At 31.9% G+C, this 24,849-nt stretch overlaps 2 protein-coding genes and 1 pseudogene across 3 annotated transcripts; 1 reads left to right on the forward strand and 2 right to left on the reverse strand.

The window, feature by feature from the left end:
- LOC145619580 (putative methionine--tRNA ligase) lies at nucleotides 1-7,376 on the reverse strand (annotated as a pseudogene). The gene is made up of 16 exons (XR_014108169.1): nucleotides 7,226-7,376; nucleotides 5,521-6,016; nucleotides 4,290-4,667; nucleotides 4,047-4,190; nucleotides 3,859-3,949; nucleotides 3,658-3,764; nucleotides 3,462-3,576; nucleotides 2,878-2,996; nucleotides 2,707-2,772; nucleotides 2,481-2,609; nucleotides 2,247-2,381; nucleotides 2,064-2,153; nucleotides 824-861; nucleotides 650-712; nucleotides 216-336; nucleotides 1-147 (listed from the first exon to the last, which is right to left on the reverse strand). The product of XR_014108169.1 is annotated as a putative methionine--tRNA ligase (transcript).
- Nucleotides 7,377-9,849: 2,473 nt separating this feature from the next.
- LOC145620394 (UDP-galactose/UDP-glucose transporter 5-like) lies at nucleotides 9,850-14,210 on the forward strand. The gene is made up of 11 exons (XM_081675068.1): nucleotides 9,850-10,104; nucleotides 10,592-10,705; nucleotides 10,884-10,976; nucleotides 11,087-11,152; nucleotides 11,290-11,388; nucleotides 12,061-12,140; nucleotides 12,791-12,903; nucleotides 13,195-13,283; nucleotides 13,430-13,516; nucleotides 13,607-13,675; nucleotides 13,752-14,210. Exons 1-11 carry the CDS (start codon nucleotides 10,003-10,005, stop codon nucleotides 13,866-13,868), a joined length of 1,029 nt encoding a protein of 342 aa, XP_081531194.1. The 5' UTR covers nucleotides 9,850-10,002; the 3' UTR covers nucleotides 13,869-14,210.
- A 4,562-nt stretch (nucleotides 14,211-18,772) lies between these two features.
- LOC145620652 (xyloglucan endotransglucosylase/hydrolase protein 31-like) lies at nucleotides 18,773-24,716 on the reverse strand. Its single transcript, XM_081675356.1, has 4 exons — nucleotides 24,398-24,716; nucleotides 23,588-23,688; nucleotides 22,716-22,933; nucleotides 18,773-19,374 (listed from the first exon to the last, which is right to left on the reverse strand). The coding sequence occupies exons 1-4, from the start codon at nucleotides 24,588-24,590 to the stop codon at nucleotides 19,014-19,016; spliced, it is 873 nt and encodes a 290-aa protein (XP_081531482.1). The 5' UTR covers nucleotides 24,591-24,716; the 3' UTR covers nucleotides 18,773-19,013.
- Nucleotides 24,717-24,849: the final 133 nt, after the last annotated feature.

Raw genomic sequence — 24,849 nt, forward strand, 5'->3', positions numbered from 1 at the left:
TCACCCATAGACAGCAACCCTATATGACTTTTCTTGAGCAATGAAATTATTGAAAACACTAGGATCTTTCGACAACACCGTTAGATTTTCAGAGCTGGAAGGCTGAGAATCTACTGGTTGGCCAATAGATTCACTATGATCTTTCAACTACACTGTTAGATGAAATCATATGACATGTCTGAACAATGTTCCATCCTGCAGAATGTGGTACTAACACTAGTAGAGCCTGCAGTGTCTGGCAACACCCTACTACTCCACACGGACTTCAACTTGATAGGTTTCTCTATCACCAGTGATAGACTGATAGTAGCTTCCAATTTCTTTGCCTCCAAACCTCTACATATACAATCTTGATCACAGATCTCTTTGCCTCATAAGTCATAACCTTCGTATCCTTAAAATTTTTGGGAATCCATAGTATTCATCAGAGTAACTTCCACTTAATTGTGTACTGGTATCATCAAATGGATTACTCCACAAATTCATCACAGTACTCAAATCCCAATGGTATCGACAATATCAGGTTGCACCAGAACTTTCTGATGATTTATCAGCAATTTCAAATGGAGAGTCAACAAATGCCTTATATTCAGCATCATAGAAGATTTGTGCATGCTAGCACCCAAAAGAGATGCCGAAATTCCTATACAGAATAACTAGAGCAGGATCAGCATCATCAAACCTACTTCCCAGCAAAGTATAGCAGCTACAACTGCACAAGTCACATATTGTTCTCTAGTCACTAGCAAAGTTATTAGATTATAAAGGACTTAAGGAGAACTTTTAAGCAAGTTCTACGAGAGAAAATTGAAAAAGCTCATACCCAATCAAGCCGAAATCAAAACCGTACAAATAGAAAGGCTACAAACACAAGCACTGAAATAATGACATCATATTAACAGACTATGCTGCCTTGGGAACCTGAGTTTTTCTAGAAACTCAGAATGAGTTTTGCTAGGTAATAACAATGTCCTTGACCCAATTTGAGATATCGCCCATCATGAGGGCAGCAGTATAGAGTGTTACACAAACGAAAATAAGCTCTAGATTTTAAAGACAGGCACTGGCACAAGCCAATTTCGGTCCTAAAAAAATGGTGAAAGATAGTATGCTTTCTAAGACAGAATAAGATTCCATGATTGTTACATCAGTATGACATTAAAGGTGACAAAAAATAAAGGCATAATAGCACAATATTAAATTGTTCCACGCAGGCATGTGCCCTTAATATGCAGACCAAATACATTTAGCAAGAAGACATGTATACCAAAATGTCTGTTTGAAGATGATAGATCCACAACACCCTGTATCACTCAAAGTGCAGTGTTAAATGGAGCTCGCTGTGCCAGATCCAAGCTACAATCTCAGAAATTTCTCTCTTTCCTTTAGAATAGATATGAATTATGACAGTAGATACTGTAAAGGCTTAGAAGAAAGTTTTTATGAACTTTGTTATAAATCATGCTTTAGAAACTCATGTGAGTAGAGTTTATAATCCCTGGAATCCTACAGATCCTTCTCTTACAATTCATATCTCATATCAGATACAAAATAAATCCTAATTAAGTCACTACAAAATATTTAGCAGCCATAGTGGGATCATTGATAGTTTGAAATTTTGAACGTTTGCTATTGTTTCACTTGCATAGATATTTAGCTCCCATTATTTTGTAACGTCAACCTGTTATTACAATAAAAAAGAAAACACATTTATAACCAGCACTCCAGCAGTATAATAATCATTAAAAAATTGATCCAATAGAGGCAAAATTACACCCATTGACGTGAATTATAGTTTAACTATAACCATCGACATAACTTGTCATTAGAGACATTTAATGCACAAATAACTAAATAAATAATTCCCAACAGACGTAATTAGATACCCAAAATTCCATAAATAACTAAAATAACATAAGGAACCTATCTCAACCCCAGCAGTTTTCTTCCTAGAGCTTGAGTGATTAATTACACATAGTTGTAACACCATTAGGCAACAATAGATGATCTAAAAGATAAATTACCTTGCTTCAAAAAAAAAAAAAAAAAGGAAGATAAATTACCTCGCTTTTGTTGAGTTAAACTACATTCTCATGGCGTTCTGTCTGGCTTCCACAAAATACTTTCTCCAGTTCATTGATATCATCATCGCTCTGAAGAATAAAAAATAAATGAAGTGAGAAAGTCTAATGGAGGTTCAGATTGTCTAAACAGAGAAGGAGCTAGCAAGGGTAATCGCATTATACCAATTTCCTGAATAAAGGACATGGCTTCCCTATTTTATGGCCAGCAGGAACAATTTCCCAAGGCTTTTGAGCCCTTTCAATATCTTCATCTTGAAGAGTAAACACACAATCTTCCAGATTAAGCTGCTTCAATACCTATATTGCCAAGCACAAGTTCAAATTACAGCAGAAAAGCAATCAGTGGGAAAGGGAAGACAATAAATTTCAAGAACTAAAGCCACAACAAACACATACCTTTGTGGTGAATGATGGCATATACGGCTGAAGCAGGCATGCAAGAATGCAAAGAACTCCAACTAAAGTTTTGACAACAAAAGAACACCTTGATCTGTCTTCAACATAAAGTTTCCAAACTTCAGTATTCTGTAACGAAAACATGAAAACAAAATGTCAGTGCCATACATAAAAAGCAAGGGAAAATGATTACTGAATGTGTGACCATGCCAAAAATCACAATTACCTGGAAGTGTCGATTTCCCTTACTAGCAATAGCCATTGCAGCCTTTAGACCATCTTTCAACTTACCCTGCAATTAAAGCACAAAATATTTAAAACAGTATACTAGGTGACAAGCTAGTAGATGCACTCATGCAGTGATAGCAACTCTAGGAAATGGGAGAACAAGGTTTACCTTCTCTAAATACTTGATATATTCTTGCACACAATCTTTAAGGGAATCACCAAACTCGTTATCTATCTCACTAATCACAGCATCAGGTACATCAGGGACAATAGAGTTATATCCTTTGCCTGCAGAGAAATAAGAAAAAAAAATATAATAATAATAATAAAACAAAGTGGAAAAGCTATTTTTATTACAAGAGAACATTACAAGTTTTTATATTACAAGAGAACATTGTAACCTATGCTCCTTTTTCATCATCTAAATACTTGAATGGTGCTAGATTGAGAAGCCACCCATAAATATACAAGTAGTATCTATAGACTATGGGAACCAACACTTTATATAGTTTTAATAAGACGATAGTCACATTCATAGTTATTTTCATCACCCCCTAGATAAACATAAAATCCCATCACTTACATAACAAGGTGAGATGCATCTGATGTGTACAAAATAAGTAGAAAGTAACATCATGATTTCCCCATGGACAATTCAGTCAGTGCACTAGCATGTTCATGTTTAGGGAAAGAAAAAGTAAAGATAGCATCATTGATTAAGGAAACACAGGCATAAACGAAAGATATCAATACCAGGGGGCTTAGCGACAAAGGTGAGCACACGATTCATGAAATTTCCCAAATTATCAGCAAGCTCGCTATTGAGTTTTGCTTGCAAGTCATCCCAAGAGAATCTTGAGTCTGATGTCTACAAAATGTAAACACATAGTTTCAGAAGAGGGGGGAAAAATAAGGTTAAAAAAAAGAGATAGTGACTTCAACTGCTTACCTCTGGCCTAACACTAACTAGGTAATATCTCCATACTTCTACAGGTATATTTGTGTCTTTCACTTCATCACCAAAAATTCCAATACCCCTGCTCTTTGAAAATTTCCCTGAAAAGACATAAATACTGAAAATTAGTTTGAAATCATCTTAAGATATAGAAAGCAAATGACGCAAGAACAAAATGCAAGAGCTAGGAAGGACCTGCTCCGAATAGAAGAAAGTGTGTAGCATGTATTGAATGAGGCAGGGTCCAGTTTTCCCCAGTGCCTATCAGATAAGAAGGGAAATGAACCTGAAGCAAGGGTGACACTCAGGCGATTAGCTCTAATAAATAAAAGGGAAAGCATGAAAATAAAAGAAAAAAAGGTTTCAAAATTTAAAATGATTACCGAATGAAATGAAACATTGTCTTTTCCCATGAATTGGTGTAGCTCGACATTCTGTGGATTTTTCCACCACAGCTCCCACTCGGATGTGTGACACTTTGTGATAGATATATAACCAAGGGGAGCATCAAACCATACATACATCACCTAGTACCAAGAAACATGGAACAGTTAGAAACCATGCCAAGTATCTTCAACACAAAAGGAATTGAAGCCAAACAAATTTCTAGATTTTCTATATTTTACCTTGTCTTTGAATTTTTCAACTGGAACAGGAACCCCCCATTTAAGATCACGAGTTATGCACTTTGGCGGGAGTTTATTATCCAAACAAACAAGATTCTGAGTATCGGTCAATGCTTGTTCATTCGAAAAGTAAATTCTTTCAGAGAGAGCATGAACATCCTGCTGCACAGTTGCTAGTTGTAGAAATAGATGGTCTGTGGAGCGGAGTGTTGGGTTTGAACTCTGACAAATCTTGCAGATCGGGTCTAATAGATCACGAGCATTTAAATGTGCACTGCAATCCTCACATTGATCACCTTTACAAGACCCACGGCAGTGAGGGCAGTGACCTTCAACAAAACTATCCGCCAAAAACTTCAAACACTTTTCACAATACAACTGGAAAAGAAAAGAAATCACAAAACTAATGAGTCATCTAGGCAATAAAACATGATGCATTAAACTAACAAGCTATGTGACCAACATTTTGTTTTTTTGGGTAGAATAAGTGATCTACATTACTCGGAATACTCGATCAATATACTATATCTATCAGGTGCACTCTAAGCTTATTGAATTAGCAATTAAAAGAAACACTACTTGCTTCCTCCAATATAATTACACCGCACGAACAAGCAAAATACAAAAATGCACAACTTATAATGTCTTAAAAATCTAATTACACCTCTGAATAGATTTCTACGACAACCATGATTTAACTAAATCGACTAACTCAAAAACAAGCAAAACACATCAAAAGTACATAAAACCCTAAATACTTAATTTATTAAATTAGGTTAATTATAATATAATCAGTTATTAAAAAAAAAAATCACATAGAAACCCTAAAAGCTACTACTCCGTACATATAGTTCGTAATCGATACTGTCAAAAAATATAGTTAGTAATTAGTAATCCATAAACACATAGAAATTAAGCCAAAATATTATTTCCTCAAAAAAAAATTATCGGTTAAAGCATCCATGAATTATGATTTACGAAAAATAACTCAAAAATGAAGCAAATTAAGCAAAACTTAAAAAAAAAAAAAAAAAAAAGTTATCGATTAAAGATTTAAAGCAACCATAAATTACGAAGTACAACACAATTATTACTCACTCACAAAAAATACGAGGTAATTATAGACTAAAGCAACCATCAATTACAGACAACAACTAACACAAAAATTAAGCAAAATTCAACACAACTAAACCCTAAATAAAAATAATTTATTAAGAAGAAATAATTAAACCTGTTCAATTGTATCTTCCGCCAAAAGATGATTCTGAAAGAGTGAATTGAACACTTGATGACAAACAACAGTGTGTTGATCAGTAGAAGTACGACCAAACTGATCAAAACTTATATCAAACCATTCATAAACCTCCTTATGCAAAGGATGGTACTTATCACAAATCTCTCGAGGTAATACATTCTCCTTAGCTGCCCTAACCTCGGTACTGGTACCGTATTCATCGGTACCGCAAACGAACAACACATTGTAGCCCCTTAGCCGGCAGAACCTAGCGAAGACGTCGGCGCTCAGCACTGATCCGATTATGTTTCCTAGGTGAGGCAAGTTGTTGACATATGGTAGCGCGCTTGTCACTAGGATGTTTCGCTCCCCGGCATTCGGGAGCTTAACCGGTGATCCCTCCATATCAAGAGGCAGAGGAAGGAGAAGGAGAAGGAGAAGATGAGCTTTGGAGTTATGAGCTGAAACTGGAACTGGCTTTTATAGTTAACGGCTGAAAAAAAAAAAAAAAAAAAAAAAAAAAAGAAGGAATATGATCAATTTTTAATTTTTTATTTATTTAATTTTTAATATATTTTTTTATTTAGCCAGGTTGTTTTAGTCGATGCTCTACAAAAGGTTTTCGTACCTTCGGTAAACGAATTGGTTAGCCACTTAATCAACTAAAAATTACCTTCTATAAAATCCACTCCTCCATTCAAAAAAAAAAAAAAAAAAAAAAGTTCACTCTTAAACCAAACAATAAGATTTCAATCAATACCCAAACAACCAAATTTATACCAATACTAACTCACTTTAAAACCTTTAAAATCTAATTAAACAACACTTTAATACCTTCCCTTTTATTATTAAATAATGGATTAATTTTATATCCTTATTAAGGGTATCCCTTTTATATCCTTAAAACCTAATTAAATAATGGGTTTTTCTAATCCTAATAGAGGGTATATAATTAAGGATTTAACGGCTGCAAAAAAAAAATACAGTTAATTTTTTTTATTATTTTTTTCATTTAATTTGAAATTATATTTTATTTAGTAGGTTGTAAAATGGAACGTTTTCCGACTTTTCCTTTTCCCTGAAAATTGCATAAAAGTATAAAACAAATTTAATTCCCGGTTTGCATTGGTTTATAAACTGATTCCCGGAGTATTGTCCACAATCACAAGGGCACAAGGCTTGTTAATAGCTCCATTTTTGCAACATAGAATAGCTACCAATGATACATTAATACATAATACTACGTAACATTTTTATGGTTTATAACCGGTATCAGTGCCAGCGGTTTTACGGCTATAAGGATCACGATTATATCTTCAGTAGAATATTGTTTGCAGTTTTATCCTATAGGCATAGGATATATTAACTTGTAACAAACCATACCATTGAAGGTAAGAAAAGGCGATAGCGAAGAAATTCATACTACAATTATTGCATTATGCCTTGAAAATTAAATTTAAAATTGATGAACAGATTAATAATTATTACTGCATGCAATGATATGGTTTGGAGAAGCCAAATTACTAGAACAGAGATGGACAAATTTTCACCAATTAACACCCATAAAGTTATTAAACATGGAATTTAAAACTATAAGCCCATATATTATTAGCCTAATTTCAAATTAATTTAGGATTTCAAACACAATATAGTACTATAAACGATGAATGATAAAGTTATTTAAGGGATAATTAGGGCTAACCTCAACCGTGAGAAGCTAGTGGTCGCCGTTGTCGTTGGTGGATACCGGATGTCCGGAGTGCTACGAATTGATCACTGCTCTATTTTTTGTTTTTTTGTAGTTTTGTTGACAAAACGAAAATAGGGTTTTTAAGAGTATAAAAAATAAATAAAAAAAACTACTATCCAATTTCGTATGTTACTTGGACAACTATTTGGGTGCCTTGATTGGCAAGGCAAAAAGGTACGAGTAGCTTACAAGGCAAAGCTCTCTGTAATGTTTGAAATTTAAATATTACGGTCAAATGGAGAAAAAAAATAGGGACAGAGATGTACCGACGTACCGTACTACTCCTATTCTTAAATAGATCTGGTGACCTTACCATGTATGTTTTTTTTTTTTTGGACAAGTTAAATATGTCAAATTAATAGTTTATAATTTAATAAAATATGGAAAAAGCTAATCAATCAATAACATCAATATTAAAACAGACACTCACCTCTTGGTGTCGTTTATTCTTTTCAAAAACTATTTTCCAAAAATAAAATATTCTAACTTGATTTTCTTTTTGTATCTTATTTATGTGAAACGCTAAACGTCGCCCTCGAATCTTCAAGTAACGCCCGCATTTATAATTAAAATTTCCTACCCTTATTATAAAACTAATAAAATTTACATTATACGTTTTGAATGTCCTCTCTCGTGGTCACTAGCCACCAACAACCACCGGTCAACCACCATATAAAAAGCAAATCAACCAAATAATTTCAATTTTACAAAATCAATAATATTAATAATGACAATAATACTAACTAAAACAATAATATTACTAATTATAATAATACTACTAACAACACCAATATGTATAATAATACTGTAATAACAATACTAACTATCCCGTCAAAAAAAAAACAAAACAATACTAACTACAAAAATAACATAAAACCTGGGCGTAAGAAGTATACATTTTGGAAGATCAATGTTTGACTTGCTGGTGGAAGTTTGCAATTTGGGGGATAACTTTAATTGAACACTTTAATTGCTGGTGGAAGATATTGCAATTTGGGGAAGATCAGTATTTAATCGCATCTTTGGGCCCATTTTTTTTCGCACAACCGAAGTACAAAATGCCCAGAAATTTCGAATCTTCGATGGTGGTTCGAAATTATAATTGAAATAACATATTCTTATTACTAATATTAATATTATTTGCTTAAAATGATTTTTTCCTTCTATATATTACAATATGGGAATACCTTATTATTTTATTTTATATAATTTAATTTTCGTTTGCAATTGTATAATTTAGTAAAATTAAATATAGTGTCAAACTAAAAGTACCGTGCATGGCACTGGACCTAATCTTGTAAGCGCTTATAAATAAGATTGTTTCACACTAATCTATATATTATGGATAACTTACATTAGAGATTATATACTTGTTTTATTAATAAAAATTACTATATTAAAATATACTCCGTAGATTATTCTGTTAATATAAAAGTCATTTTGGTACTTCGTAATATAAAGGCGGTAAGAGGTTAAATTTTTTTAAATGAAATACTTTTATATACGGGTCAATATGAATAATAAAGATCTTTTCTCAAAAAAAAAAAAAAAAAAATGAATAATAAGGGCCTAATTATATTTACCAAACTGAACTGATTGGAGCTGAACTTAACTTAACTTAACTTAACTGAGCTGAAATGAATATTTTATTAGAGAGGAAAATTAGGAGCTGAACTGAACTGAACTGATTGAAGCTGAACTGAACTGACTGAAAATGAACTGAACTAAACTAAACTGATTAGAGCTGAAATGAATTGAACTGAAATTAAATAAATGTGAACAGGCCCTAAAGGTCACTATATTCGAATTAGGGTCACTATGTTTAACAAAACGTCGTATTTCAGGTTTATAATAATACTAAAGGTCACACAAGTTTTAATAAAGGTTTGTCAAATAAGGGTCTGGGCCGCATCCGCAAACCGAGAGAGAGAGAGTCCACTTTAATAGTTTAAAGGAGGTCCATCCCAAAACCATATGTCGATAGGAGAAGTAGCCCGGCCCCTTAGCAAGTGTTTAATTTTCTTTGAGAATTTTCATATTAATTACACCATTTCCTTATTTAGTATTTCCTCCGTGTTTTTTTTATAGTTGCAACATTTTTCTAAAATGGAAATGTCTCAATAGTTATAACATACCATAAAAGGAATGTTTTTATGGTAATATTTGTACATTTGTACTATTACCTTTAATCAAAGTACATGACCCACTTGACTTTACTCCTAACAACCTTTTAATCTCATTTTAAGTATAGGGTAACATCTGAGATCCACTTTTCTTAAATATCGTAATAAAGTGTGTGTTGCAATTATAAAAAAACGGAGAATAGGCTAAAATTAAGGGCCTTAGAGAAAACAAGGTCACTTAAAGTAGACCACCACGGTGCATGCGTGAGTGACTAACTTGACCCTTCATGATCAAAAGTGGACCCAACCAAATTGAACCAACTAAAAAAAACGATCAGGGGTCCACGTTGGTCAATTGAAATCCTACGTGGCAAACAAACAGACATTTTTTTCCTCTCTTAGCTGGGTTTCTTCTTCGAAAAAGGTAAAACTGTTTATTACTCCGTACAAATTTTCTAATTAGGGATTTAGGGTTTAAAATTGGGGCAAAAATTCGAAGTTTTTCAATTTCTTGGATCTAAATCGAGTTAAATCTTCTTCGTTTTCGAAATTTCTGGAGATTGTTTTGAAGATGAATTGATTAATTTTACAGAAAAAATCTTAACAATGGATTCTCCGGTGGTAGCTGTGAAAGATAACAAGCTATTAAAAGGAGCTTTTGCTGTCGGCGGAATCATGGTTACTCTCGTAATCTATGGTGTTTTGCAGGTAATTTAAACCCTAATTATGGCCGATTAATTTGTAAAACAATCAAACTTGATGATTTTCGTCTTTATTGTTATTTATTTTTGTCTGTAATGACTTTGTTGTTATCTGGGTTGATTTTTCAACAGTTATTAATGTTATTTTTGGATAATATTGATTAACTGAAATATATGAAGATAAGTTGCGAGCTCAGTAATAATAGTGGAACATTTAAAAAGAAATTGTTGTTGATTAATTTGCAACTTATATTTTGTGAAATTTAAGTTGTAAAGAACAGTGGAAATGCGATTAATTTGTGCAGAAATTAGTGGTTTTTGATTTGAAATCATCAAAAATCGCGGCGACATGATTAAGATTGAAGATTTGAAGGCAGCATTTGGTGTGATGAATGTTGAATTATATGCTTATTGTACTTGTTAATTGAGTTGAAGAATGTTACGTTTTGCTTATTTCTGTGGTGTACTGAGCTGAAGATTTTGTGATCTTGCAGGAAAAGCTCATGAGAATTCCGTATGGGCAAAACAAAGAATTTTTCACATACTCTCTGTTTCTAGTCTTCTGCAATCGTCTTACGACCTCAGCTGTATCTGCTGCTTCCTTAGTGGTAAAATTGTTATTGAATTGGTCTAGATATGTTGTGAACTGATTTGGCTGTAATATACTCGACATTGCATATATACTGTTTTGCTGTAATGCTGATATATCTACTATGTTGTGTATGAAATTATGCGTTAATTGTGTCGTGGTTTTGACTCTTGCCATTCGTCGATTTGTTTCTTTAGGCGAGTAAGAAAGCTTTGGATCCTGTTGCCCCTGTTTATAAGTACTGCTTGGTGTCTGTAACAAATATTCTAACCACAACATGCCAGTATGAAGTAAGTAAATGCTCCTGAGATGGAAGTGAATTTGATGAAAACCATGGTCAATTCGTTAATGCTGGAAGTTTGGGATCAGATTTTAAACCAACCTTCTTGCTTTCTTTCAGGCGCTTAAATATGTCAGTTTTCCTGTCCAGACTCTTGCAAAATGTGCCAAAATGATACCAGTCATGGTAAGTGGAAAAGCCTAATGTTAATAGCTTGTTTCAAAAATATCCAAAGGGCCAAGGCTAGCGATATTTCTGCATATCTTATTTATTAGCTTTCTTTGCTAGACGTTTGATCCACTCTTATTTCCTTGCATTTGCAGATTTGGGGTTCTATAATCATGCAGAAAAGATACAAGGGGCTCGATTATTTGTGGGCTGTCCTTGTAACCGTTGGATGTTCTGTGTTTATTCTGTATCCGGTTAGTATTATGGTTTTGTTTAAATTTTTGTGCAGCTTGAGATTGTGATTGTTAATGCTGTTGTAATCATCTTCATGCATTTGAATTGGTGTTTTGTTGTTCATTGTAGCTAGAGTATTCTTCATAGATTATTTTCCTATCATTTCTCTTGGATTTTTAGGCGTCAGCATCTAATCATCTAGTGGTAGCTTGCTAATGCTCATATTCAATGTAAATATGTCTTGTAGAAGGAATTGCTTGCTTTACACTTCCTCTATTCTTTTTTATTGCACCATTTGGTATGGCACAAAATTAAGAAAAAGTGTAAAAGTTGGAGTATGTCAATGTGACAAAAACAAATGAGAGAGAGAGAGAGTAGGTGGGGTAATATTGGTTGTTATGACATGTGCACAAGGCTAAGTTGGGTATTTTGTGTGTGAACACGACTGAAAAGTTTTAAAAAAAAAACATACCAAATAAGGAAATGGTGCAATTTATATGCAACTTCCCAAAAAGGATAATGGTGCAATTAAAAATAAAAATAAAAAATGAAGTATTTATCTTTAACTGTATTAGTTGAAAGTCTTCTTATCATTGGTCATCATGATTGGGTAGTCCCCCCCCCCCCCCTCCCTTTCTCTCTGTGGGAGTCATGACCCTTTTGTTGTTGTTGTTGTTGCCTCTTCAATACAGGCAGGAGATGATATCAGCCCCTACAAGAAAGGGAGAGAGAGCACGGTTTGGGGTATGTCCCTCATGGCCGGCTATCTGGGGTATTAGTCTTGCACTTTAACTCACTATTTTATCTCGTGTTGTGCTGCTTTGAGTTTCACATACTGGTTGACTTGATGCAGCATCTTCCTTTCCTATGAGTTTAGCAGTGTGTGAGGAAGGTCTATAGTTTACCCTAACTTACTATCTGGGATTTTTCTGCCAAATTGTTACCCTGTCCCTCTCTTAAGCAGTAACATCCTAATCATCCCCTCTACTCCTCTCTTTAGTTAAAGAGGAGGTCAATATGTTTACACTTGAAGCAGAGATATTCTCTATAGGTCTTGCTTAGACTGGATACGATAAAGTGAGGGAGATACAATATTGCTAAATTTATAAATGATATCATTTGCATCCTATATTTGAAAAAGGATAGGGTGTCGGAGCACTCTTTTTCTTTGCACTTGATCTGGGAATGAGAAACTATACAAAGCACTCTATTTCACCTTATGTTTCTGTGGACTTGTTTCCATTTTTGGCAATTTGAGACATCTTGGGATTGTCACAACGTTTTGATTATGTACGTATTTCCCTATCCTGTTATAAAGTCTTGTTTATTTGGTAAAATAGCATACTTTGCATTCTTCTTTCCTGAATTCAGTGTCTCAAATAGCTTAAACATCACAAGTGTCATTGTTTCCTTGTGGTGCAGATTTGATGGCTTTACAAGCACATTCCAAGACAAATTATTCAAAGGTTACAATATGGAAATACACAACCAAATATTTTATACAACATTGTGCTCCTGTGTGCTAAGTTTGACTGGTAGGTATACAATCTTTATTATTCTATTGCTTCATGCATTTCAAGTTGATCTATTTGTTTTATTCTGATGTGTGAGGATGGATATTAACATATTGAATTTACATAAGATGCATGCCATGTTACTGGTAATTTGAACTGTAAGTCACCTGACATGTGTTGAAATTACTGTAACCAAAATCTCTAATACCTTTGACGTGTTTGCTTTGGATCGGATTGATTTCATAAACACAACCACCTGTGGAATGGGGACTTTTGCACATATTTTGATGAATTTGTTCTTTTGCTTGACAGGACTTGTATTACAGGGGCAACTTCTGGCAGCTATAGATTTTATTCATAGACACAATGATTGTTTATACGATATTGTATTGCTTTCTATTGTAAGATGCTTATCTCTTCTCTTAATCTATTATTCCAACAGTTCATATGCAAATCTTGGGAAACTCAATTCGCAACATGTCTTAATCTTCTATTTTTCATGTTATTTGGTGGTGCATCATAGTAGCTTATATTGGAGCTTGTACAGGTAGCTACTGCTAGTCAGTTCTTCATTTCTTATACAATTCGGACCTTTGGTGCTCTCACTTTTGCGACCATAATGACTACAAGACAGGTGAGTTTTGCTCTATATGTTTCGTTTTTGTTTCTTTGTTTGATGCTACAAAGAGTAACTTGATGAAACAAATGTCCTCTGTAAATGCAGCTTATCAGCATCCTACTCTCATGCCTGTGGTTTGCTCATCCTTTAAGCCCATTGCAATGGCTTGGAGCAGTAAGACCTTTGACCTTTTGGTATTTTTGTCCAAAAGTGCAGTGATATTGTTTAATAATGCATTATCCTCCACCAGGTTATTGTCTTTGGTTCACTATATGCGAAAAGCTTCTTGAGGGGCAGCACCCAAAAATCCCCTCCTCCAACAGACGAGCAAGATAAAGAATTGGCTCCACTAAAGGGCAATCCGTAAGTCAAAAGCAATTTTTTCCATCGTCGTAGTTTTGCCCCATGTTGAGGTTGCTAAGTGACCCCATTTTCTTACACTTGATCTTGTAAAAGGGGATTTTGGCGATAACGGGTAGATAATATTATAGTACTAGGAATTTTTATAGTGAAAATGGATAGTTAGTTTAATAGTCGTAGGGAACATGACCGGGTTGGTAATATGGCTTTTCTCTCCTATATTTTCTAAACGGGAAGATGAATAGGTTATGTTATTGTTAAGCAAGTCGGCAGTTCAGCATGTATTACATTGTAAACTTTTTTCAAAATTTTTTTTTTTGGCAATTCAGGCATTCAGCTAATTTATGTGAAATATCCCCCCCCACCCCCCCAAAAAAAAAAGCACCAAGTGTATATCACGTGTTGACTATGCACTAGTCATGCATTGTGCATCACTCGACAAGCTGGCTTTTCCAGTGGCACATCGGCACCACACTCTTGTGCCTTCAAAATGCACTTCCTAGCACACCACCAAGCAATGCCCCTTGATTGAACTAAGCATAATGTACTAATGAAGGTCGAATTGGTAGAGTACACAGGGGAATGCAGAATGCTTACTTGTGTTGAACTCTTAATATAAATGTACAGATGATACTTGAGGGTTTTACTCTTGAGTATGCCTTCCATGTTTTTTTTTTTTTTTAATTACAAAAGTAGACTAGTATTCTTTAATTTCCTAAGTACATATAATCAATACAAATTTTTACCTAGACTCTACGGTAGGAAAAACTGCCTGCACCCCCCACCCTCCGCGCGTGCCCCGCTCCCGCCCCTTTTCATTTATGAATTTTCTGTAAATTTTTATAATATGTTCATTTCTATATTGGTAAATGTTCATTTATAAATCATTAGATGTTCATTTTTATAATAAGGAGTTTTTGTTCAAACTAATACGAAGTACATTTCATGAATTGCATTTTAAGAATTTTTTATCAATAAAAATGAGAGCAAATTTATTTATTTATATGGATTGCTGCGTTCAAATTATTTTTATTATTAGAAGTATTGCATCATCCAATGTACATTTTTGTTTATTCGTGTTTCAACATATGTTCATTTTTGTATCATTAAATGTTCATTTCAAGAGCCATGTGTAAGTTTTATAGTAAGATGTATAAAAATACATACGTCTTAGAATTGTATTTATATAAATAAAGAGTTGTTAAAAATAATTTCCAATATAAAATAAATTCAATTTAATTACAATAATAATGCATTTCCATACAGCTATACTATTACATGTAATTGTTTCATAAACACGAAAGTGAACATTTCTATCATCCAATGTTCATTTATGTTTAATGTTTGTTTTCAGTAGTTAACTATAGGTTTATTGTAGTTGTATTTGAATATAAATGTTGTACACGTGAATTTCAATGATTTTTATTCTTTTAAAGACGCTCATATATATTTTAACTAGTGAACATATTTTAAAATTTGTTATTTTGTCTATTTATAATAGTGTGTGTGTGTGTGTGTGTGTGTGTATATATATATATATATATATATATATATATATATATATATATATATTTGTGTTTATGGGATTATAAGTTGTACATGTGACTTTTATTGATTATCAATGTTTTGTAGTTTCATAAATAATGTTCAGTTATGTAACTATAGATGATCAAATATATTTTTACATATGGTAATTTAACTGTAATTGATCAAATGCATTATTGTGACTGACCATTATTGCCATTACATGAGTTCATTTGTTACATGTTTAATTAATTAACATGTGAATGATTGTATACTAATATACAAATGAACATCTATCAAAATGGAAAAGAAAATTTATTAAATAAAAAACCCACTACGAACTAGTTTAATTAATGCTTACTTTTCTCAGGATTTTTTATGTTCGTCTCTAAAACTATTTCCTTCGTACTGCAATAAAAATGAACATTCATCAAACACCTTTGATGTTCTAATAATCGTATGTTAATATGTGAAATTTTGAATGACCATGTATTATTATGTGATTGAACATTTATCAAAATAAAAACGAACATTCATCAAAATAATTCTCCACTTCAAACTATGAAAAAATGAACATTATTACACGAATGACTATAAATTATTAAATACATATGAATTGAATGAGCATTTGTATTAATTAAATGAGAGTTTTTCGAAAAGAAAACATGTGAATGATAGTATACTAATGTATAAATGAGCATTTATCAAAATGGAAATGAACATTCATCAAAAGAAAAATTTCACTACGAATTAATTTTATTAATACTTACATTCTTTCAGAATCTTTGTTTTCCTTTTCTGGAACTATTTTCTTTGTTGTACAAAAAAAAAAAAAATGAAGAATGTAATGATTTGATTTACTAGTTTTTGAACAAAAATTACTAAAACTATAGTAAATACTTACATGATGCATTTTCCGCAGTTGATGTTTCAATAATTGTTTTGAAATACAATCACAACAAAATTTTTTTTAGTAAAACCTAGGTTTCATACTCTTTTTTGAACCAAATATGAACAAAACCACTTATTCTTTCGAATTTCAATCTTGTTTTGTTGAATTTTGTAGTGATTGAACAATTTTTATTGATAATTTGTCTCAAATTCGTAGAAATTTTGGGTTTGAAAAAGTAGATCAATGTGTTTAGAGAGAGAAAATGGGTGTAGAGAGAGAAAATGGGTAAGGAGAGAGAAAATGAAATGAAATGAAATGATGATTTGAATATATATATATATATATATATATATATTTTTTTTTTAATCTATAGGTGGGTAAAAAGTGTGTACAGAAAATGAGGTTGTTGGGTTTGTTTATGTATTATTTAGGGATGAGGGTGTAGGGATAGATAGCTACACTAGAGTCTAGGAGTATCTATAAACCTATACTAAAAGCAAATAAGTAATGACACTTGTCACTACTTTATGAAAATTTTTCCCGCCTTTTTGTTTTTTTCCCTTTTTTCTTCTCCTATCTTTTATTTAAGGAAATTAAAGAAAACAATTGGAAGGTGGAACATATTAAGTTAATAACATATTATATAAGTAATATAAATAAGTCAACCATACGATTCACAAATCTGTACAAAATATTAAATATTTTAAATTTAAATCAAAGCTTGACAAAAATTGTGTTATACTAAACATTTTACATACTACATCAATACTAGCTAAATATAACTTTGTCTTTACATATAAAATAATTAATAGTTTCATAGATCAAATAAGAAGAAGAAGAAGAAGAAGAAATAAAAAAGAGGCTTTGGATAAAGCTCGATATAGGGCTAATATTTTAAGATGATAAAAAAACCAAAGGGAATGAAAGAGATACAATGTGAATGCTCCAATATGTCTAAAACTGAGTAAGGTTATATATTGAACTATTGCTTTACTTTTTTTTTTTGAATTTATTTGTTACACATAATTAATGTAAAATGATTTTTTAAAAAATTTATAATCGTGCATGGCACGGGACTTAAAACTAGTATAATTATATAATCAAAGAGATGTTTTAAATTAATGTGGGTTTTTTTTTTTTTTTCCTTCGCATTTTATTCACCTGACATGAGGTATTTTAAGTGAGTTATCCCTTTTTTTTTTTTTTTTTTTTTTTTTTTTTTTTTTTTTTTTTTTTAAAAAAAAAGAAAGAAAATTCACGAAATAAACGTCTATATATTGTCACTGAACATTCAAAACAGAATTCATAATTATGAAATCTCAAGCATCCTATATGCGAAAATTGCTTATTCAAATAGTCCAACCACAGTGTCAATTTCTGGCAAGTATTCAACATTCATTTTCTTAATTTGGAGGGAAGAAAATTTCATCAGAAGTCCTTGTTGAGCAGAATTGCTACTTGATCTCAGAAGGCACCTTGAAGGTGGCTTCCAGCACTTGTGGCGATAATGCCTTCCAGACTAAAGTCTTCCCTGCTAAGTGTGTAAAAACAGGACTGCAAACACCGCGAAAAGTTATGTTAGAATCAATCTTTAGTCTAAATAACAAAAACCAAATACACCAATGCAAAACAAAGGAGTCTGTTTCTTACTTCGGAGTGGAGATGATAGAAAACCACTCCAAGCCATCATCATCAGCAATCTTTGAAACAACAAAAAACCGGGGCACAATGAACAGATTGCCTGCTGTGATCGTGGTCTCCAACACCCTCTTACCATCAATCCCATCCCCGACTACTTCAACTCGACCACTACCTCTGACGATTTAAGTCACCTGGTAGGCAGAGTCACAAGAGAACCTTGGAGAGCACATAGCTATTCCATTGAGCCTAACATGGTCGGCCCCAAGGCCTACCTCACCCACCATGGGCAAGTTCTTGGTGTTCAAGACGATCAACTTTCCTTAATGTCAACATCCAATGAAGGTTTCTCACAAATTCAATGCCATTCCCATCATGGTGTTCCTTTTGGATTTAGGCATTTGTGTTCTAAAAGTTTTGGTGGATATCCTCTTACACTTTATGTGATTAACATTTTAAACATGGGATGACTCCACATGACAAATCAAATAATCAATACAATAATTTACCACATGTATCTCAATTTATTTCTTGAATTAAGTAGTGATTACATACAATTTATTTTTATTAATCTTCCTTGCCTACTTTTATGCACAACATTGCACTATTACTACCTTGATGCATAAATAGCACTAATAAACCTTTCTTTTTTCTTTTTTTTTTTTTTTTTTTTTTTTTTTTTTTTTTTTTATTTTTTTTATTTTTTTTAAATAAACCTTCCTTGACTCAATCTTAAGTAAATGAGTGAGTAAAAATAAACTAACTTGTTTGACTCAACTTACTTAATTAAATACAGTAGGTGAGAAATAAATCATAAATCATTCTCAATAACATATAATGATTATAAAATCAAAATATATCTAGAAAATGTACTTGTATATATAAAGTATAATGCCTTTATTTCAATCCTTTAATGGAAGACCATTCGCCTTCTCATAATTTACATCTTAGACACCACACTTTTAAACCTTTACAGGTAAAATAAAAGTAAAACATCAACAATATCTCAATCATAACATTTTTTTTTAAAAAAAATCAAAACGACACACTGCATACCAACAATAACATAAAACGAAGTACAAAAGTATAATCGAATCATCAACACTCAGGTGTAAGGGTATGATCTCTCTTAGAATCCTTGCAATAATCATAAACCAAGTAGTTTCTTTGGGCCCACATCATCGCAGCGACTTGTTGTGGGCTGAGATTGGGCCCAGAAGGTGACATTTTTGGAAGATGACATGATCCTTTGGGCCCACCAAATTCACAGCCCGCAATCTTGAAATTACGATATTGCCCCACAAAAGGTTGATAATTGTAATTAGCTTTGATTTTACCATCTTCAGTGGCCCAAGATGAAGCATCCCAAATTGATCCATACATGTACATGGGCCTTTGTGGAAACGTGGCATCACTTTTTCTAGGGTATCTTCTTATAGGCACATCATCCACTAAGAATCTGCAACGTGGCACATTAAATTTCATTAATTTCAACATTATTGTATAATATATAAATTAATATTAAAAATGATTGATTATCATAGTTATAATAATAATAATAGTTGTATTGATTTTTGAGAAAATAGGACAAATGTGATTATGCCATTTGTCTTAGATAACAAGACTTTGATTTGTGACATCCTTATAATTATGACCCGTTTATTATTTGGCTTAATTGGTCACTTTATAACATTCCTTTTCATGTATAGATAGGGCTATTATCATCCCTACATTTTACATCAAAGGGACCATTTAAGATACTTAGGTTTCTATTTTGATGAGTTTTTGTAAATTTTCATGATGTTACATCTTTTTCATTTGGAGGAGGTGGTGGAGGTGGACACCCTGATTAGGACGGTGTAGTACGTCGACGGGTTGAGTTTTCATATTAGTAGAAGGTATGGGGAGGAGTTAGTAATGAATTAGGCATCTAGGTAGAGATATATATGTTCTCGAGTTTGAGGCGATTATATATTTTTCGCAACAAAGAAACCATAAATCATACAAGTAGTAGTCATTAGATAAAGTTAAAATTCTACTATAGCTTATTTTGAAAGGAAAATTCAATTGTAATAAAATGTTAGAAGCTTTTCAATTACATTATGTAATAAAAGAAAACTTTACGAATGTTATTAACTTATTTTTATTGGTTAGCTTAATTTTTGGTTGTATTAAAATTCTTAATTGGTAGTCAAATTCATATATGTGATATTGTACCATAATTTTCCATTGGAAGAGTGTTGGAGTATAAAACTAATTATTTGTCTGATAAAGCAATGATCTTAAAAATTAACGAATCATTCAATTAAGTTACTTTATATTTCTTCACCAATAAAAATAAGCCAAGCACTAGCTTAGCAATCCGTGATCAATAATCATTATTAACATCATTATCTTAATTTTTAAATTGTTATTGATTGAACGTGATCTTTCCTAGAATAGTATCCACAATTATTGTTCATGACTTGTCACACAAGTACTGGTAGTTAATTACTCTTTCAGTTCATTTTATGACTTAAATTTTTTTATTTTATATATTAACCATCAATTCTAATACTCCCTTCGTGTTTTTTTAAGTGATACACTTTTCATTTCCGGCCGTGTTATTTTAAGTGATACACTTCTTTTTTTGGCAAAAAAAATACATTAAAATATTATATCTCACTACTCTCATGGTCCCCACCTAAACCCACTACTACTTTTTTTATTATATCTTTTCTCTCACATTCATTACTTTTTAATAAACTATTAACCCCACTATCTTTCTTTAACAATTTTTTAATACTCCACTACCCCACTTACCTCTTATTTTATTTAAGTCAATTAAATTGCCTAAAACTATGTGCCGGTCAAAGTATATCACTTAAAAAAACACGGAGGGAGTATCTTATGTTCTAGAAAGTAGAAAATCATGTTTTTTTTTTTTTTTTTTTTTTTTTTTTTTTTTTTAATAAAATTCAGTTCATCCCAAAAATAATACTATACGTCTATACTCACATATGATCTAAATCATTTCTAAGGAATTCTACTATTATATCAATATCATCATCCTTTACTCTTTTAATTTACAAACCTTTAATTCTCCATCGTATATACCATTTAATCATTGAAATTATTTGTTACGATATCGTTGTTTGTGACATGAAAAAATTAAATTGAAAATTATACTCGTATATTTATTGTAATTATGTATGGACATACTAGCTTAGAGTTGTAGTGTACTATCTAGATTATATTCTATTTAACTTATTTTGATTCAATTTAAAAAAATAAATTATACTCCGTACGAAGTAATTAATTATCACAAGGTTAATTCACTACTACAACATGATTTAATTATTTTAAGTTACAATAAATTCTACATAAAAAACTAATTAAAATTTGACAAAATAAAGCAATTACATTCGTTCAAAGAAATCAAATTAGTCATATAAAATTGTCAAAAGAAATTGAATGTTGAACATTAAATTAATCAACTGCCCTGATACAAATACGGATTTGGTCACTTTTTAGTAAAGGTACCAATAATTGAACCTAAAATAGTACGGCCAAAATATATTTATATAATTGGTTGTCAACCTCCATTATTAATTCCGACAAAGGTGATCTAAATTAAGTTATGGCGTACTACTCTTCCTTAAGTTTGTGCATGCTAATGTCAATGTTTTGGTGAGGTGTCGGTTCATCTTTTTTTCAAGGGTTTACTTCTTGTCCCCCTCTTTTTTACAATATTGTACGTCCATGGTCCATTCTCTTATTATGGGATCTTAATTAGGCTTCATGATTTATGGTTGTGACCATTGAGGGGAACTAGGGCCGGGGGTCGTTTTTGGGGTTGGTCGCATATGAAATCATTGCGTTACTGTGTACTATCATTTTACTCGTAAATAAATTTTAGTAACAGACTATAAACAAGCATCGACTCTTAGAATTTTCTGCTTACACATCGTTCTTCACCTATATATAAATCCTCGATACATATAATTTTTATCGGCTTACATGTATGGCAAAGTAGCGACGTCGTGTCTCTCCTAAAGCCCAGGACTTCTCTCTTACACATCAAATTTAGCTTAAGTACAACGTTTATACGCTTCCCTAAATCTTTCTAGCAAGGCCTAGTTTATGTGGTTACACTATTATGGACTTACTCTCTTGTTAGGATATCCCATCAATCTCTATAAATCTTTTCTATCAATAATTAATTATGCCATGAATAAATCTAAAAAAGATACGCCTTGCTGTTAGCTTATGAAATCGACGTCATGTTAACAAAAGGAAAATCCCATTTTTTTCACGTCCACTTTGCAATCATACAAACTAACATACAAAAACAATGAAAAAAGAAAAAAAACAAACTAAATTTTAATTGATAATAGAAAATGGCAATACTAATTTCAAAGGACGAAACATCCTTGATCTTGTTAAAGATCGATTATAGGACAAAATTTGCACCTTTAGCTCTCAAGTAAGCAATACTCTTTTAAGGTTATATGTAATTATATATTGAGAAGAAATTTGCCACGTATCAAATTACATTGATGATAAAACCGACAATTAATAATGTATTGATTTTTTTTTTTTTTTATTTTTTTTTTAATAAAAATGCCATAAGCCATATGTATGTGATATACTACCTCCGGTCCAATTTACTCGCAACAAAGGAGTATTATTTGTGAGACATAAAATATTCCTTTGTTGCGAGTAAATTGGACCGGGGGTAGTAAATTAGCCGCTAGATATTATACCAGGATATATAAAAATCGAATAACTAAAAGGAGGAATAGAGAAAGTGATACGTACATTATGTCATTTTGTGACCAAAATATGGCATAGTTGTGAAAATCTTTTGTAGGATCAAACCATAAATGAAATTTCATTTCTCTTCCAATAAGTCTTCCATCTCCACTTCCTTCTACATAAACATTTGTTTGTAATACATATGGTTTTCCAGGGGTTGTCCCAAGAAATTCAATATCAACTTCATCATGATGACCAGGAAAATCTTCTTGATTTGAAAGCTGCCAAAATTAGTTACAATTTTATATTAATAATTATTTAATTAGTAGGTAATCACCACCTAATTTAAAATTTTGTTTAATTAAATTACTTTTTGAAAATTAAATGGATGGAGTGTCTATAGTCTCCATACTCACTCCGCCACTCTACTACAGTCTTAGGGCCTGTTCATATTTACTTAACTGAGCTGAACTGAACTGAACTGATTGAAGCTAAACTGAACTGAACTGAACTGATTGGAACTGAACTGAACTGAACTGAACTGAACTGAATTGAGCTGAAATGAATATTTTATGTGAGAGGGAAATTAAGAGCTGAACTGAAATGAACTGATTGGAACTGAACTGATTGGAACTGAACTGAACTGAACTGATTAGAGCTGAACTGAACTGAACTGAACTGAAATTAAGTAAATGTGAACAGGCCCTTAGTTATACTTGTTTTATTATGAGCGTATATGGTTATATCTCACAAATAATACCCAAAAGTTACAAATAATAAAAATAGGAGGTAATATTATATTATATTTGTACAGAAGTATTTGATTTTATTGTAGAAAATAAAATGCGAGTAATTTAAATGCATTTAACAAAACTAATTGAATAAAATTAAAGTCAAATGCATTCAGTCGGAATTGTAAAAAATAATTTTCTTACGTAGAATGATGTGATCACTCCGGCAGTGAAGCCGGGTTGGAGCTTCATTGCGGCACTGAAGTAACCCGATTGATATCGCTTCAAGGACTTGAATCCACTACCTATTATTAACAGAAAATAACCATTTAATTCAAGTTAAACATACTTTATAAAATTGAATATTTAACAAAATTCATAAATGTAACAATAATTAAAAGTGGGTAGAGAGAAAAAAATGTTAGATATATTGGCAATTTATTTTTAATTATTGTTAGATGGATTGCAATTTTATTATTTCTTCTTTGGCTTGAATTAATATATAATGTTGTGTAATGGAGTTTTGACATTAAAAATATTGATAATAAGTAGGTTTATAGTTCATATGAATAGTTATATGTCTCAGTCAAGCCATTGAGCTATCATGTGGAGGTTTTGATTATAAATTTAACCACTTGAAATAGCACCTGAAATAATTCCTTAAATTCCGTAAATAGTAAGTCCAAAATTATGGTGCACTACTACTTATGGTACGACAAATAAAAAAGAAAACCATGAGTACATACTATTACAAAAATAAAATTTATGTATAGTAAACTATTGTTTAGTAGGCTTAATTATAAAAAAAAAAAGTCAAGTTTATACCCTCAATACATAAATTATCAGGTTATCACCCATGCTAATTTTTAATTTAAAAAAAAATAAAAAGTCACTACAATTTTGTTAATGAGGATTAAAAACCGTAATTCATAATTTTATGAGAGTGATATGCATATCAACGAGACAAATCAGATAACTCTTGGCTAAAGTAAAAGAAAAAAAATGATTGATTACCAGTACTACGGTCGAGCCAGACTGTGACAGTGCCTTGTTGGAACGTCTGGTGTTGAGGACCCCATAGAGTTCTATACCCTTGATTGAAACTCAAAGGAGCAACTTGGGAACTAGGGTAGTAGCCAGGGGAAGGTTGTGCATTGCATAAATGAGACACAAGAAGAAGAGTAATGAGACACACAAAAGGGGCCATTATAATTCAACAAAAAAGAAAAGAACACTATTTTTTTCTATATTTTGTGGGGAAAAGGAAATAGTAATATTTAAAAGAAATTGTACTAATGCTTAGTGTTTAGGGATCAAGAGAAATGAGTATATATTGAAGAGTGTGCTAATTGAAGTGGGTATAAATAGGAAGTATTAAATGACCCTATGAAAAGAAGTTGATTTGGAAGTTACAAATAAAGACAAAAATAGCAACATCTTGTGAATAAATAATACACAAATTTTCT

Source organism: Chenopodium album, chromosome 27 (genome assembly GCF_948465745.1).
Source record: "Chenopodium album chromosome 27, dcCheAlbu1.1, whole genome shotgun sequence".
NCBI lineage: Eukaryota > Viridiplantae > Streptophyta > Magnoliopsida > Caryophyllales > Amaranthaceae > Chenopodium > Chenopodium album.

Coding starts and splice junctions, on each gene's coding strand:
- LOC145620394 (XM_081675068.1), top strand. CDS start 10,003: ATGGATTCTCCGGTGGTAGCTGTGAAAGATAACAAGCTATTAAAAGGA. Junction 10,977..11,086: donor CCACAACATGCCAGTATGAA/GTAAGTAAATGC, acceptor GCTTTCTTTCAG/GCGCTTAAATATGTCAGTTT. Junction 13,676..13,751: donor CATTGCAATGGCTTGGAGCA/GTAAGACCTTTG, acceptor ATCCTCCACCAG/GTTATTGTCTTTGGTTCACT.
- LOC145620652 (XM_081675356.1), bottom strand. CDS start 24,590: ATGGCCCCTTTTGTGTGTCTCATTACTCTTCTTCTTGTGTCTCATTTA. Junction 23,689..24,397: donor CTGGCTCGACCGTAGTACTG/GTAATCAATCAT, acceptor TGTTAATAATAG/GTAGTGGATTCAAGTCCTTG. Junction 22,934..23,587: donor GAGTGATCACATCATTCTAC/GTAAGAAAATTA, acceptor TAATTTTGGCAG/CTTTCAAATCAAGAAGATTT.